Genomic DNA, 16,413 nt, shown 5'->3' with positions numbered 1-16,413 from the left:
TTCGAACTGGAAAACCAACTGTCTAATTTCTTTAAAAACAAGAAATGAAAAAATACTTATGAACCACATCAGCAAATGACAACCACAGAACAACAGGCTCCTGACATTCCTTGATTCAAACAAACCTTTCAGACTTTAAACAGATGTTTACCGAATTATATTTATCACTGGAGTTTAATTTACAAGAGCAATACAACTGATGTCACATGTGGAGCAGGATTTGCTTATCCTTATGGAGCACCTGAGTTAAGGTTTTGGTGGTGTTTGTGTAGCTCAGTCTAGTTTTCTATGTTGTGTTTTGTAAACTGTTTGTTTGTTGTTTGTTTTTTCATCTTTTTTTTGCCATTTCATTTTTTTTTTGTCAGTTAATTTCAACTTGTGAGATTCAATGTACGGTACGGTACCTCTGGTGTCTTTTGACTTTATTTGACTTGAATAGAATGTTAATAGATTATTATAGCAGACCAGTATGATCTTTTGCTGTGTATAAAAGGTACTCATTCATAGTATCCTTTTTCACCCTTGAAACATGAAAAAAAGTTTCTTCTTGTGCTTTACATGCAGGGTCTTGAAAAATTCCCAACTGAAACTTAAGTAAAAAGCGTCCATTGAAAATGATTTCTTTTTCAAGAGACAAATTGAACTTCAGTCTTGGCTCGTATTTGATTCTTCATTCTCTCCACTTTATTCTGACCTACCAAATTTATTTTTATGCCCCACCTACGATAGAAGAGGGGCATTATGTTTTCTGGTCTGACTGTATGTCCGTTCGTCCATCCGTTGGTCTGTTCGTCCTTTCGTCCGTTTGTCCCGCTTCAGGTTAAAGTTTTTGGTAAAGGTAGTTTTTGATGAAGTTGCAGTCCAATCAACTTGAAACTTAGTACACATGTTCCCTTTGATATGATCTTTCTAATTTAAATGCCAAATTAAAGTTTTTACCCTGATTTCACGGTCCACTGAACATGGAAAATTATAGTGCGAATGGGGCATCCATGTACTATGGACACATTCTTGTTCATACTCTATTTGACCTAGAACAATGTATTGCAAACATATAACAATGATTGACTTAATATCCCTAATGGGCATCAAAATAAGGATCACAATTATAATGTGCAAACAAACAATCACTTACTGCCTTGAGCCACATGATGGGTGCCACTTATGGAGTAGGATTTGCAATGCATTACATAATAGGTGCCAATAAAGGAGCAGGACTTGCCAGAAGTCACCTGGTGTCACTAATGGAGTATGATTTGCAATGAACCACTACATGAGAAGGACCTGCCATGAACCTCATTATGAGTTCCACTAATGGAGTAGGATTTGCCATGAGTCTCATGATGGTTGCCACTAATGGAGAAGGATTTGCCATGAGCCACATGATAGGTGCCATTTATGAAGTAGGATTTGCCATGAACCACAATTGATGCCACTATAGCAGTAGAACTTGCCATGAGCCACATAATAGGTGCCACCAATGGTGTAGGACTTGTTAGAGTCTCATGATTGTTGCCACTAATGGAGTAGGATTTGCCATGAGCTACATGATGGATGCCACTTACGGAGTAGGATTTGCCATGAACCACAATGGATGCCATTATAGGAGTAGAACTTGCCATGAGCATCATGATGGGTGCCTACTAATGGTGTAGGATTTACCATGAGCCTCATGGTGGGTGCCACTCATGGACCAGGACTTATCTTCAAGGAAAAGCCAGAGGTCCTATTTATTTGAAAACTGGATAAATTTGTTTATAATTTGATAGTCATGGTAAATTACCCTCCTCTATGGTGACCGGTTAAGGCCATTTCGCGTTTCTGTGTTTTTGCCTTTCATATTCTATAGGGCGAAAACGCGAAATCGCGAAGTCGAAGACTTAGCGTTTTCGACTTTTCAACTTCGAGGTTTTCGTGTTTTCAACTTCGCCTTTTCACGTTTTCGACTTGGTTTTCGACTTGGTTTTCGACTTCGCGATTTCGCGTTTTCGACTTCGCCCTATAGAATATAAAAGGCGAAAACGCGAAATGGTCTTAACTGGCCACCATACGCCTCCCTTTTTTTTATCATCACCGAAATAAAGTGACGAAATAATTTTTTTTTAATGGGCAGAAATATTTATTTTCATTTTGCTTTGGGGGAGTTTTTTTTTTCTTCTTCTATTTCTTAAGAGACCAGAATATCAATTTTCAAAAATCCCCAACCTCAGATATAAAAAGGTACGTGATTTGAAAAAAATAGAATTGTTATGATTATGCTGACTCGATATTTTTTATCCAACCTGACATCTCAATTATAGGCCATGATTTGTATGTTATGAAAGAGTATTTGAAACTTCAGAAAGTCAGCACATAAAAATCATTCAATTACCACACAAGAATAATGATAATGTGGATTTATTTAAATAATAACCCGATGAACTTTGCCATTATGTCATATCAGTTTGATGGGTCTACTTAAGAAAGTAATTAACTCTCCCCTCTATCAACTGGATCAGATAAACGTATACTATTTATGTTACTTTTGTACTGAGTATCACAGCGTGAACATGCTGTTTTGTTACTAGTATATTTGTATACTTATCAATGAAATCTATGTTCATAGATGTTTCTGTCCGTGTGAAAATAGTAATTGACTTTCACTTGTGTCAGCAGGATTCGTTAACTTTATTTACAGTTAACATTAATTCTAACCTCTAAGTTAGTATAAATGTAGTCAATAAGTTTGGGCAATTGTAATGCTTTTCCATATGTGTTTAATTTACGAATGGGACGATTTAAATTAAGTTAGAATCTTCTATCCGGCTTTTTTTATTAAGGGGGTGGGGCTATTTTTAATTTGCGGATTTAATAAATTGAAATTTCTCGCATATTTATCTATAAAAAAGTATAATCGATTATTCTTTTAAGAGGAGGGCGTCCAATATGATATTTTTACTATACGAATACGGATTTAATAAATTGAAATTTTACGCAATATTTTATGATAACTATTATATGAGTACTATATATATTGACATGTTTTCTACAATTAAAGACTGTCATCTTGTTGACCATTCATTTATTATATATAAACTATACAATTTGTTTATGCGTCACATGCCAATTCGAACTATTTGTGTCATGAAACAGAATTTAGCTGCTGTAGAGTTAATCAAGAGTAACTGCCTTATAATAAATTTGATACTTGTACATGCAATGATTTCTGCAATGAATATGTCACTATCAATAGATGAAAATTTATGATAAACCTAATTGCATTTGCATATAATCATCATTATCTCCTAAATCATAATATGTGATGATGCTCATACCAATGTATAAATGCCATTAATTTCATATTCCTTGTTCATCAACTTTCAATCCACCGAAATAAGTGACATTATTGACAGGCTCTATGAAAATATATAAACGATAAAAGAAGGAGGATGACGTGAGCCAAGAAAAACCTGCGACCATACGGTGGAGATCCAATCCAGGATAAAAGGGGGGTTTCAACCATGTGTCCAATTCAAAATCATTTATCTTTAAAAAAAAATAAACTAGAGGCTCTAAAGAGCCTGTGTCGCTCACCTTGGTCTATGTGAATATTAAACAATGGACACAGATGGATTCATGACAAAATTGTGTTTTGGTGATGGTGATGTGTTTGTAGATCTTACTTAACTAAACATTCTTGCTGCTTACAATTATCTCTATCTATAACAGTACTTTCTGTGGAAAATGTTATTGAAAATAAGAAAATTGTTAAAAATTGACTATGAAGGGCAATAACTCCTTAGGGGGTCAATTGACTATTTGGGTCATACTGATTTATTTTTAGTTCTTACTTTGCTGAACATTATTGTTGTTCACAGTTTATCTCTATCTATAATAATATTCAAGATAATAACAAAATTTCCTCAAAATTACCAATTCAGGGGCAGCAACCTAACAACCGATTATCCGATTCATCTAAAAAATTTAGGGCAGATAGATTGTGACCTGATCAACAATTTTACTTCCTGTCAGATTTGCTCTAAATGCTTTGGTTTTTGAGTTATAAGCCAAAAACTGAATTTTACCCCTATGTTCTATTTTTAGCCATGGCGGCCATCTTGGTTGGTTGGGCAGGGCACCGGACACATTTTTTAAACTAGATACCCCAATGATGATTGTGGCTAAGTTTGGTTAAATTTGGCCCAGTAGTTTCAGAGGAGAAGATTTTTGTAAAAGTTAACGCAGGACGACGACGACGGACGACGACGGACGACGGACGACGACGACAGACGACGGACGACGACGACAGACGACGGACGACGACGGACGCCGGACGCCAAGTGATGAGAAAAGCTCACTTGGCCTTTTGGCCAGGTGAGCTAAAAAGGGGGAACTCCGTATTTTACAATTCTTACATGTACTTTAGAAAAAAAGGAAATACAACAAACGCACCTCGACCGTAGTACACACTAGTATGTGGTTTTGGAATATTAGCTGACACACGACCATTATAAGGAATACTGTATTTCAATGGAATCAAACATTGTTGTATTTTTATTTTAAAGTGCATAATTCTTAATTCAACAGAAATTTAAACTCAAAATATGTTAAGTTCACATCCCTTTTGGAAATTTTGTTAAATTCCTTCCAAAAAGTCATTTCAGAAAAAAATCCATGCATTTTGGAGTGAATACGGCCAAAGGTAAAGGGTCTATCTAATATTTGCCACTGGACGTTAGGCAAGAAAAAAATCAAAATAATGTTCTAAAGATATGATGAACAACAGAATCGTTACAAGGTCTTCTATGAAGTACGACAAAAATCGCAATTTATCGGCTCCATGCAGGATACTTCACAACAGCTTAAACAGATATAAAACATTATAAATCCTACCAACAATATTATGCATGAAAGCACTATTTTTTTTATTAAAAAAGCCAGTCCCACAGGCATAGTTTCAATAGTCAAACAGTGATATCAAGCATGTGAAGAGGATACTGTTACAATCGATTAATTGCATGTCACAAAAATATCCACTTACTGGTTGAGAAGGACGATTATACCCACAGACCGGTTGAATGAGAAGAGTATACCTCCGTATACGGAATGGTTGAATGTGACGAATATACCTACAGACTCGTTGAATGAGACGAATATACCTACTGACTAGATGAATCACTTGAATGAGACGATTATACCCACAGACCGGTTGAATGAGAAGACGGAATGGTTGAATGTGACGAATATACCTACAGACTAGATGAATGAGACGAATATACCTACTGACTAGATGAATGAGACGAATATACCTACAGACTAGATGAATGATACGAATATACCTACTGACTAGATGAATGAGACAAATATACCTACTGACTAGATGAATGAGACGAATATACCTACTGACTAGATGAATGAGACGAATATACCTACAGACTAGATGAATGAGACGAATATACCTACAGACTAGATGAATGAGACGAATATACCTACTGACTAGATGAATGAGACGAATATACCTACTGACTAGATGAATGAGACGAATATACCTACTGACTAGATGAATGAGACGAATATACCTACAGACTAGATGAATGAGACGAATATACCTACTGACTAGTTGAATGAGACGAATATACCTACTGACTAGATGAATGAATGAGACGAATATACCTACTGACTAGATGAATGAGACGAATATACCTACTGACTAGATGAATGAGACGAATATACTTATACTGACTAGTTGAATGAGACGAATATACCTACAGACTAGTTGAATGAAACGAATATACCTACTGACTAGATGAATGAGACGAATATACCTACTGACTAGTTGAATGTGACGAATATACCTTCAGACTAGTTGGATGAGACGAATATACCTACTGACTAGTTGAATGTGACGAATATACCTACTGACTAGATGAATGAGACGAATATACCTACTGACAAGTTGAATGAAACGAATATACCTACTGACTAGATGAATGAGACGAATATACCTACTGACTAGATGAATGAGACGAATATACTTATACTGACTAGTTGAATGAGACAAATATACCTACAGACTAGTTGAGTGAAACGAATATACCTACTGACTAGATGAATCAGAGGAATATACCTACTGACTAGTTGAATGTGACGAATATACCTACAGACTAGTTGAATGAGACGAATATACCTACTGACTAGTTGAATGAGACGAATATAGCTACTGACTAGATGAATGAATCGAATATACCTACTGACAAGTTGAATGTGACGAATATACCTACAGACTAGTTGAATGAGACGAATATACCTACTGACTAGTTGAATGAGACGAATATAGCTACTGACTAGATGAATGAATCGAATATATCTACTGACAAGTTGAATGTGTCGAATATACCTACTGACTAGTTGAATGAGACGAATATACCTACTGACTAGATGAATGAATGAGACGAATATACCTACTGACTAGATGAATGAGACGAATATACCTACTGACTAGATGAATGAGACGAATATACCTACTGACTAGATGAATGAGACGAATATACTTATACTGACTAGTTGAATGAGACGAATATACCTACAGACTAGTTGAATGAAACGAATATACCTACTGACTAGATGAATGAGACGAATATACCTACTGACTAGTTGAATGTGACGAATATACCTACAGACTAGTTGGATGAGACGAATATACCTACTGACTAGTTGAATGTGACGAATATACCTACTGACTAGATGAATGAGACGAATATACCTACTGACAAGTTGAATGAAACGAATATACCTACTGACTAGATGAATGAGACGAATATACCTACTGACTAGATGAATGAGACGAATATACTTATACTGACTAGCTGAATGAGACGAATATACCTACAGACTAGTTGAATGAAACGAATATACCTACTGACTAGATGAATGAGACGAATATACCTACTGACTAGTTGAATGTGACGAATATACCTTCAGACTAGTTGGATGAGACGAATATACCTACTGACTAGTTGAATGTGACGAATATACCTACTGACTAGATGAATGAGACGAATATACCTACTGACAAGTTGAATGAAACGAATATACCTACTGACTAGATGAATGAGACGAATATACCTACTGACTAGATGAATGAGACGAATATACTTATACTGACTAGTTGAATGAGACAAATATACCTACAGACTAGTTGAGTGAAACGAATATACCTACTGACTAGATGAATCAGAGGAATATACCTACTGACTAGTTGAATGTGACGAATATACCTACAGACTAGTTGAATGAGACGAATATACCTACTGACTAGTTGAATGAGACGAATATAGCTACTGACTAGATGAATGAATCGAATATACCTACTGACAAGTTGAATGTGACGAATATACCTACAGACTAGTTGAATGAGTCGAATATACCTACTGACTAGTTGAATGAGACGAATATAGCTACTGACTAGATGAATGAATCGAATATATCTACTGACAAGTTGAATGTGTCGAATATACCTACTGACTAGTTGAATGAGACGAATATACCTACTGACTAGATGAATGAATGAGACGAATATACCTACTGACTAGTTGAATGAGACGAATATACCTACTGACTAGATGAATGAATGAGACGAATATACCTACTGACTAGATGAATGAGACGAATATACCTACTGACTAGATGAATGAGACGAATATACCTACTGACTAGATGAATGAGACGAATATACCTACTGACTAGATGAATGAGACGAATATACTTATACTGACTAGTTGAATGAGACGAATATACCTACAGACTAGTTGAATGAAACGAATATACCTACTGACTAGATGAATGAGACGAATATACCTACTGACTAGTTGAATGTGACGAATATACCTACAGACCAGTTGGATGAGACGAATATACCTACTGACTAGTTGAATGTGACGAATATACCTACTGACTAGATGAATGAGACGAATATACCTATACTGACAAGTTGAATGAAACGAATATACCTACTGACTAGATGAATGAGACGAATATACCTACTGACTAGATGAATGAGACGAATATACTTATACTGACTAGTTGAATGAGACGAATATACTTATACTGACTAGTTGAATGAAACGAATATACCTACTGACTAGATGAATGAGACGAATATACCTACTGACTAGTTGAATGTGACGAATATACCTACAGACTAGTTGAATGAGACGAATATACCTACTGACTAGTTGAATGAGACGAATATAGCTACTGACTAGATGAATGAATCGAATATACCTACTGACAAGTTGAATGTGTCGAATATACCTACTGACTAGATGAATGAGACCAATATATCTACGGACTTGTTGAATGAGACCAATATACCTACTGACTTGTTGAATGAGTCGAATATACCTACTGACTAGTTGAATGAGACGAATATATCTACGGACTAGTTGAATGAGACGAATATATTTACTGTCTAGCTGAATGTGGCGAATAAACACACGGACTCGTTGGATGTGGCAAATGTATCCACTGATTATTTGAATGTGACGAATAAACTTACTTATTTGTTTTAATGTGACGCAAAATACCTACTGACTTTGTAGAATGTGACGTACATATACCAACTGACTAGTTGAATATCACGTACATACCCACTGAATGGCTGGATGTGACGAATATGCCTAAGGATTGGTTAATTAGTTATCAAAGGTACCAGGATTACAATTTAATACGCCAGACGCGCGTTTCGTCTACATAAGACTCATCTGTGACGCTCAGATCAAAATAGTTGTAAAGCCAAAGAAGTACAAAGTTGAGGAGCATTGAGGATCTAAAATTCCAAAAAGTTGTGCCAAATACGGCTAAGGTAATCTATTCCTGGGATAAGAAAATCCTCAGTTTTTAAATGTGACGAATATTTTACTGACTTGTTGAATGAGACAAATATACATAATAACTGGCTACGTGTGACGAATATACCTACTTACTATACATAGTTGAATTTGACAACTGTACCCGTGTACTTTTGAAAGAGTGACCTGTTATACCCATTGACCAGTTGACTGAGACATTGACTAGTTGAATGTGACCTGTTATACCTATTGACTAGTTGAATGTGATGGATATTCCTTTTGACTAGTTGAATGTGACCGATATACCAATTGACTAGTTGAATGTGATGGATATTCCCTTTGACTAGTTGAATGTGACCTATATACCAATTGACTAGTTGAATGTGATGGATATTCCTTTTGACTAGTTGAATGTGACCGATATACCAATTGACTAGTTGAATGTGATGGATATTCCCTTCGACTAGTTGAATGTGACATATTATATAGATATAAGAAGATGTGGTGTGAGTGCCAATGAGACATCTCTCCATCCAAATAACAATTTATAAAAGTAAACCATTATAGGTCAATGTATACCCATTGACTAGTTGAATGTGACCGGTATACCCATTGACAAGTTGAATGTGATCGAAATACTCATTGACTAGTTGACAGTGATGGATATACCCATTAAATGTGACCGATATACCCATTGACAAGTTGAATGTAACGGATTTACCCATTGACTAGTTGAATGTGATCGATGCACCAATTGACAAGTTGAATGTGACCAAATTACCCATTGACAAGTTGAATGTGATGGATTTTCCCATCGACTAGTTGAATGTGACCGATATACCCATCAACTTGGTGATTGTGACCGAAATACTCATTGACAAGTTGAATGTGACCGAAATATTCATTGGCTAGTTGAATGTGACAGGTATACCCATTGACTAGTTGAATAAGACAGTTATACCCATTGACTAGTTGAATGTGACAAGTATACTTTTTGACTATAGTTGAATGTGTTCGATATACTCATTGACTGGTTAAATGCGACAGATATACCCATTGACTAGTTGAATGAGGCAGATATACCCATTGACTAGTTGTATGTGAATTGTCATACTCATTGACTAGTTGAATGTGAATTTTAATACCCATTGAGTAGTTGAAAGTGATGGATATTAAACCCAATGAATGTGACCGAAATACCCATTGACTAGTTGAATGTGATGGATATTGCCTTTGACTAGTTGAATGTGACCTACTATAACCATTTACTAGTTGAATGTGACCTACTATACCCATTGACTAGTTGAATGTGACCGATATACCCATAGTTGAAAGTGAATTATAATGCCCATTGACTAGTTGAAAGTGATATATATACCCATTGAATGTTACCGCTATACCCATTGACTAGTTGAATGTGATCGATACACCAATTGACAAGTTGAATGTGATTAATTTTTCCATCGACTAGTTGAATGTGACCGATATACCCATCAACTAGTTGAATGTGACCGAAATACTCATTGACAAGTTGAATGGGAACGAAATATTCATTGGCTAGTTGAATGCGACAGATATACCCATTGACAAGTTGAACGAGACAGATATACCCTTTGACTAGTTGAATGTGATGAACTCATTGACTAATTGAATGTGACAGATATACTCGACTATTGAATGTGATGAATATACTCATTGACTTGTTGAATTTGATGGATATACTCATTGACTAGTTGAATGTGAGGGTTAAACTCATTGGCTTGTTGAATGTGATAGATAAACTCATTGGCTAGTTGATTGTGACAGAAAAACGCATGGACTAGTTGAATGTGATGGATATATACTCATTGACAAGATGAATGTGACGGAAATACTCATTGATTAGTTTAAAGTGATGGAGATGCCTATTGACTAGTTGAATGTGATGGATATACTTATTGACTACTTGATTTTGACGGATATAATTAGTGACTAGTTGAATGTGATCAATATACTCATTGATAAGTTAAATATGATGGATATACTCATTGACTAGTTGAATGAAATTTAAAAACTCCACGACAAATTGGATGTGATTGCTATACGCATGCTTATTAAATATGAAGGAAATACTCATTGACTTGTTGAATGTGATTGATATACTCATTGACTTATTGAATGTGATGGATATACTTATCGACTAGTTGAATGTGATGAATATACTCATGGACTTGTTGAATATGATGGATATGCTCATTTACTAGTTGAATGTGATGGATATACTCATTGACTTGTTGAATGTGAAGGAAATACTCATTGACTTGTTGAATCTGATTGATATACTCATTGACTAGTTGAATGTGATGGATATACTCATCGACTAGTTGAATGTGATGAATATACTCATGGACTTGTTGAATATGAGGGATATGCTCATTGACTAGTTGAATGTAATGGATATACTCATTGACTTGTTGAATATGATGATTATGCTCATTGACTAGTTGATTGTGACGGAAATACTCATTGACTAGTTGATTGTGACGGAAATACTCATTGACTAGTTGTATGTGACGGAAATACTCATTGACTAGTTGATTGTGACGTAAATACTCATTGACTAGGTGTATGTGATAGATTAACTCATTAACTAGTTGAATGTGATGGATATATGTAGGCGATGAATATACTCCTGGTCTAGTTGTAGGTGATGTATATACTTATTGCCAGTATAATTATAATATGATGGATATACCCATTGAATAGTTGAATGTGACAGATATACCCATTGACAAGTTGAATGAGACAGATATACCCTTTGACTAGTTGACTGTGATGAACTCATTGACTAATTGAATGTGACAGATATACCCATTGACTAGTTGAATGAGACAGATATACCCATTGACAAGTTGAATGAGACAGATATACCCTTTGACTAGTTGACTGTGATGAACTCATTGACTAATTGAATGTGACAGATATACTTGACTATTGAATGTGATGCGTATACTCAGTGACTAGTTGAATGTGATGAATATACTCATTGACTTGTTGAATTTGATGGATATACTCATTGACTAGTTGAATGTGAGGGTTAAACTGGCTATTGGTACTTTACGGAACGGAACGGAACGGAACGGAATTTCATTTAAGGTATCCAAAGGGGGCATTTATCAAAATTTCGAAAAATCTTTAAAACAAAACAAACTTTAAAATTTCTGTGTTTTACGGTTTTCCATATACAAATAACACAAATGTATACTTAATCTCATCTTCACAGGTGAAATGTGTAATAATGTATAACATCGGAAAATATTCTGTAGATGAATATGTCGGATTGTCCTGATAAATTATCATGAAATTAACGCATTTGCAAGTCATGCATTATGATATCTAGACTGACCTCACGTCGTCCTTGATTAGAGACAGTGATCAAATTGAATCTGATTTAAACTTTTTAATTTATTTTTCCGTTCCGTTCCGTTCCGCAAAGTACCAATTGCTCTGAGGAATTGGTATTTAACGGAAAAAACGGAAACAGACATCTTTAATGTAATTAAAGCAGTATGATAAAAAAAATTGTCTGACACCTCTTTTTGCATGAGTGGTATGTGTTTTAGTTAGCATTTTCGACTTGATCAATAATAAAAAATTTAACACAAAGGCAGGTTACACAAAAAGTCTTTCTCCTTCCATCGGTAATTATATTTTAAAAAAGGGGCCTTCAACAGCCCGTTCCGACGATGATTAGAGACAGTGATCAAGTTGAATCTGATGTAAACTTTTTAATTTATTTTTCCGTTCCGTTCCGTTCCGCAAAGTACCAATTGCTCTGAGGAATTGGTATTTAACGGAAAAAACGGAAACAGACATCTTTAATGTAATTAAAGCAGTATGATAAAAAAAATTGTCTGACACCTCTTTTTGCATGAGTGGTATGTGTTTTAGATAGCATTTTCGACTTGATCAATAATAAAAAATTTAACACAAAGGCAGGTTACACAAAAAGTCTTTCTCCTTCCATCGGTAATTATATTTTAAAAAAGAGGCCTTCAACAGCCCGTTCCGACGATGATTAGAGACAGTGATTAAGTTGAATCTGATGTAAACTTTTTAATTTATTTTTCCGTTCCGTTCCGTTCCGCAAAGTACCAATTGCTCTGAGGAATTGGTATTTAACGGAAAAAACGGAAACAGACATCTTTAATGTAATTAAAGCAGTATGATAAAAAAAATTGTCTGACACCTCTTTTTGCATGAGTGGTATGTGTTTTAGTTAGCATTTTCGACTTGATCAATAATAAAAAATTTAACACAAAGGCAGGTTACACAAAAAGTCTTTCTCCTTCCATCGGTAATTATATTTTAAAAAAGGGGCCTTCAACAGCCCGTTCCATGATTAGAGACAGTGATCAAGTTGAATCTGATGTAAACTTTTTAATTTATTTTTCCGTTCCGTTCCGTTCCGTTCCGTTCCGTTCCGTTCCGCAAAGTACCAATTGCTCTGAGGAATTGGTATTTAACGGAAAAAACGGAAACAGACATCTTTAATGTAATTAAAGCAGTATGATAAAAAAAAATTGTCTGACACCTCTTTTTGCATGAGTGGTATGTGTTTTAGATAGCATTCCCGACCAGATCAATAATAAAAAATTTAACACAAAGGCAGGTTACACAAAAAGTCTTTCTCCTTCCATCGGTAATTATATTTTAAACAAGAGGCTCTCAAGAGCCTAAATCGCTCACCTTAATTCTTTTGGTTAAATCTCTCATCAATGATTATTTTGGCTTTTCAATTTATTTAAATGTTTTTTGGATCGTCCTATTTTCTTCAAAAGCCCCCAAAAAAATCATTTTCTCCTATGTTCTATTTTAGCCATAGGAGCTATGTTTCTTGACATACAAGGAAATAAAATATAAAATTTATACTAGATACTCTGAAACTCATTTAGCCTAAGTTTGGCTGAAATTGATACAGCAGTTTCAAAGGAGAAGATTTTTTAAAGTAAGGCAACATGATGAACAAATTGTGAAAAAAGTCTTTAAAGGGCAATAACTCCTTAAGGGGTCAATTGACAATTTTGGTCAAATTGACTTAATTGAAGATCTTACTTTGCTGAACATTATTGCTGTTTACAGTTTATTTCTATCTATAATTATATTCAAGATAATAAACAAAAACAGCAAAATTTCCTTAAAATTATCAATTCAGGGGCAGCAACCCAACAACAGGTTGTCTGATTCATCTGAAAATTTCAGGGCAGATAGAAATTGACCTGATAAACAATATTACCCAACGTCAGATTTGCTCTAAATGCTTTGGTTTTTGAGTTATAAGCCAAAAACTGCATTTGACCCCTATGTTCTATTTTTAGCAATGGCGACCATGTTTGTTGATAGATCATAACTTCGGATACAATTTACAAACTAGATACCCTAAGGAACATTCAGTTAAAGTTTGGAAGTATTTGGCCCAGTAGTTTCAGAGGAGAAGATTTTTGTAAAAGATTACTAAGATTTACGAAAAATGGTTAAAAATTGACTATAAAGGGCAATAACTCCTAAAGGGGTCAACTGACCATTTCCGTCATGTTGACTTATTTGTAAATCTTACTTTGCTGAACATTATTCCTGATTACAGTTTATCTCTATCTATAATAATATTCAAGATAATAACCAAAAACAGCAAAATTTCCTTAAAATTACCAATTCAGGGGCAGCAACCCAACAACAGGTTGTCTGATTCATCTGAAAATTTCAGGGCAGATAGTTCTTGACCTGATAAACAATATTACCCATGTCAGATTTGCTCTAAATGCTTTGGTTTTTGAGTTATAAGCCAAAAACTGCATTTGACCCCTATGTTCTATTTTTAGCAATGGCGATCATGTTTGTTGATAGATCATAACTTCGGATACAATTTACAAACTAGATACCCTAAGGAACATTCAGTTAAAGTTTGGAAGTATTTGGCCCAGTAGTTTCAGAGGAGAAGATTTTTGTAAAAGATTACTAAGATTAACGAAAAATGGTTAAAAATTGACTATAAAGGGCAATAACTCCTAAAGGGGTCAACTGACCATTTCCGTCATGTTGACTTATTTGTAAATCTTACTTTGCTGAACATTATTCCTGTTTACAGTTTATCTCTATCTATAATAATATTCAAGATAATAACTAAAAACAGCAAAATTTCCTTAAAATTACCAATTCAGGGGCAGCAATCCAACAACGGGTTGTCTGATTCATCTGAAAATTTCAGGGCAGATAGATCTTGACCTGATAAACAATATTACCCATATCAGATTGCTCTAAATGCTTTGGTTTTTGAGTTATAAGCCAAAAACTGCATTTGACCCCTATGTTCTATTTTTAGCAATGGCGACCATGTTTGTTGATAGATCAAAACGTCGGATACAATTTATAAATTAGATACCCTAAGGAACATTCAGTTAAAGTTTGAAAGTATTTGGCCCAGTAGTTTCAGAGGAGAAGATTCTTGAAATAGTTTACGACGACAGACGACGACAGACGACGGACGACGACGGACGCCAAGTGATGGCATAAGCTCACTTGTCCCTTCGGGACAGGTGAGCTAAAAAGAGGCCTTCAACAGCCCGTTCCGACGATGATTAGAGACAGTGATCAAGTTGAATCTGATTTAAACTTTTTAATTTATTTTTCCGTTCCGTTCCGTTCCGCAAAGTACCAATTGCTCTGAGGAATTGGTATTTAACGGAAAAAAACGGAAACAGACATCTTTAATGTAATTAAAGCAGTATGATAAAAACAAGTCAGACCCTTCTTTTTTGAATGAGTGGTAAGTGTTTAAGATAGCATTTCGACTTGATCAATATTTAAATAAACAGCTGCGCCATGAGCGCATGATACGCCCGTCGTCTTGTGAAAAAACATAAATCTTTTTTGAATAACACAGGGTTGTACAGGATGTCATGCTTAGTATATCCTGACTCATTCCTTATTCCCGCTCAATAGGAAGATTGTACAAGATGTATTTGGAAACCCGACGCAACATTAGCCTGTTAAGTTTTAAGCAATAGAGATACAGCGCAACATGTGAAAAAAAACCTCTTTTTTTACAAAAAACTCAATAACTCGAAAATGTAAAAATGAATCATCACCAAAAAGTATACAGATCTTTAGATTAATATAACAAAGAAGTATGTAAAGTTTTAAGCAATAATCATAAATCGTTTTTGAGATATGGTGCGACATGTAACCCCCCCCCCCTTTTTTTTTTTACAAAATACTCAATAACTCAAAAATGAAATTTTGAATCATCACCAAAAAGTATACAGATATTAAGATTAATATAACTAAGAAGTATTTAAAGTTTTAAGCCATAATCAAGAATCGTTTTTGAGATACGGTGCGACATGTGAAAAAAACACACCCCTGTTTTAGTTACAAAGTGCCGTAACTCAAAAAGTTGTAATCTTATTTTCACAAAAAAGTATACAGATCATTTTACCATCATAAGAAACAACTATGGTAAGTTTCCTGAAATTTGGATAAGTCGTTCTCAAGTTACGGTGCGACATGTTTACACCGGACAGACGGACAGACGGACGGACACTGGACA

The 16,413-nt window shown here is 35.0% G+C and overlaps 1 protein-coding gene across 1 annotated transcript; it reads right to left on the bottom strand.

The window, feature by feature from the left end:
- Positions 1 to 1,241: 1,241 nt before the first annotated feature.
- On the bottom strand, positions 1,242 to 1,628 carry LOC139504076 (uncharacterized). The gene has a single exon (XM_071294136.1). The coding sequence runs from the start codon at positions 1,626 to 1,628 to the stop codon at positions 1,242 to 1,244; it is 387 nt and encodes a 128-aa protein (XP_071150237.1).
- Between the last annotated feature and the right edge of the window lie 14,785 nt (positions 1,629 to 16,413).

The sequence above is a fragment of the Mytilus edulis genome, chromosome 14, assembly GCF_963676685.1.
Source record: "Mytilus edulis chromosome 14, xbMytEdul2.2, whole genome shotgun sequence".
In the NCBI taxonomy this organism is placed as follows: Eukaryota; Metazoa; Mollusca; class Bivalvia; order Mytilida; family Mytilidae; genus Mytilus; species Mytilus edulis.
The sequence above is the reverse complement of the archived record's forward strand: the minus strand, read 5'-3'. Positions and strand labels throughout refer to the sequence as shown.

Coding starts and splice junctions, on each gene's coding strand:
- LOC139504076 (XM_071294136.1), bottom strand. CDS start 1,628: ATGCTCATGGCAAGTTCTACTCCTATAATGGCATCCATTGTGGTTCAT.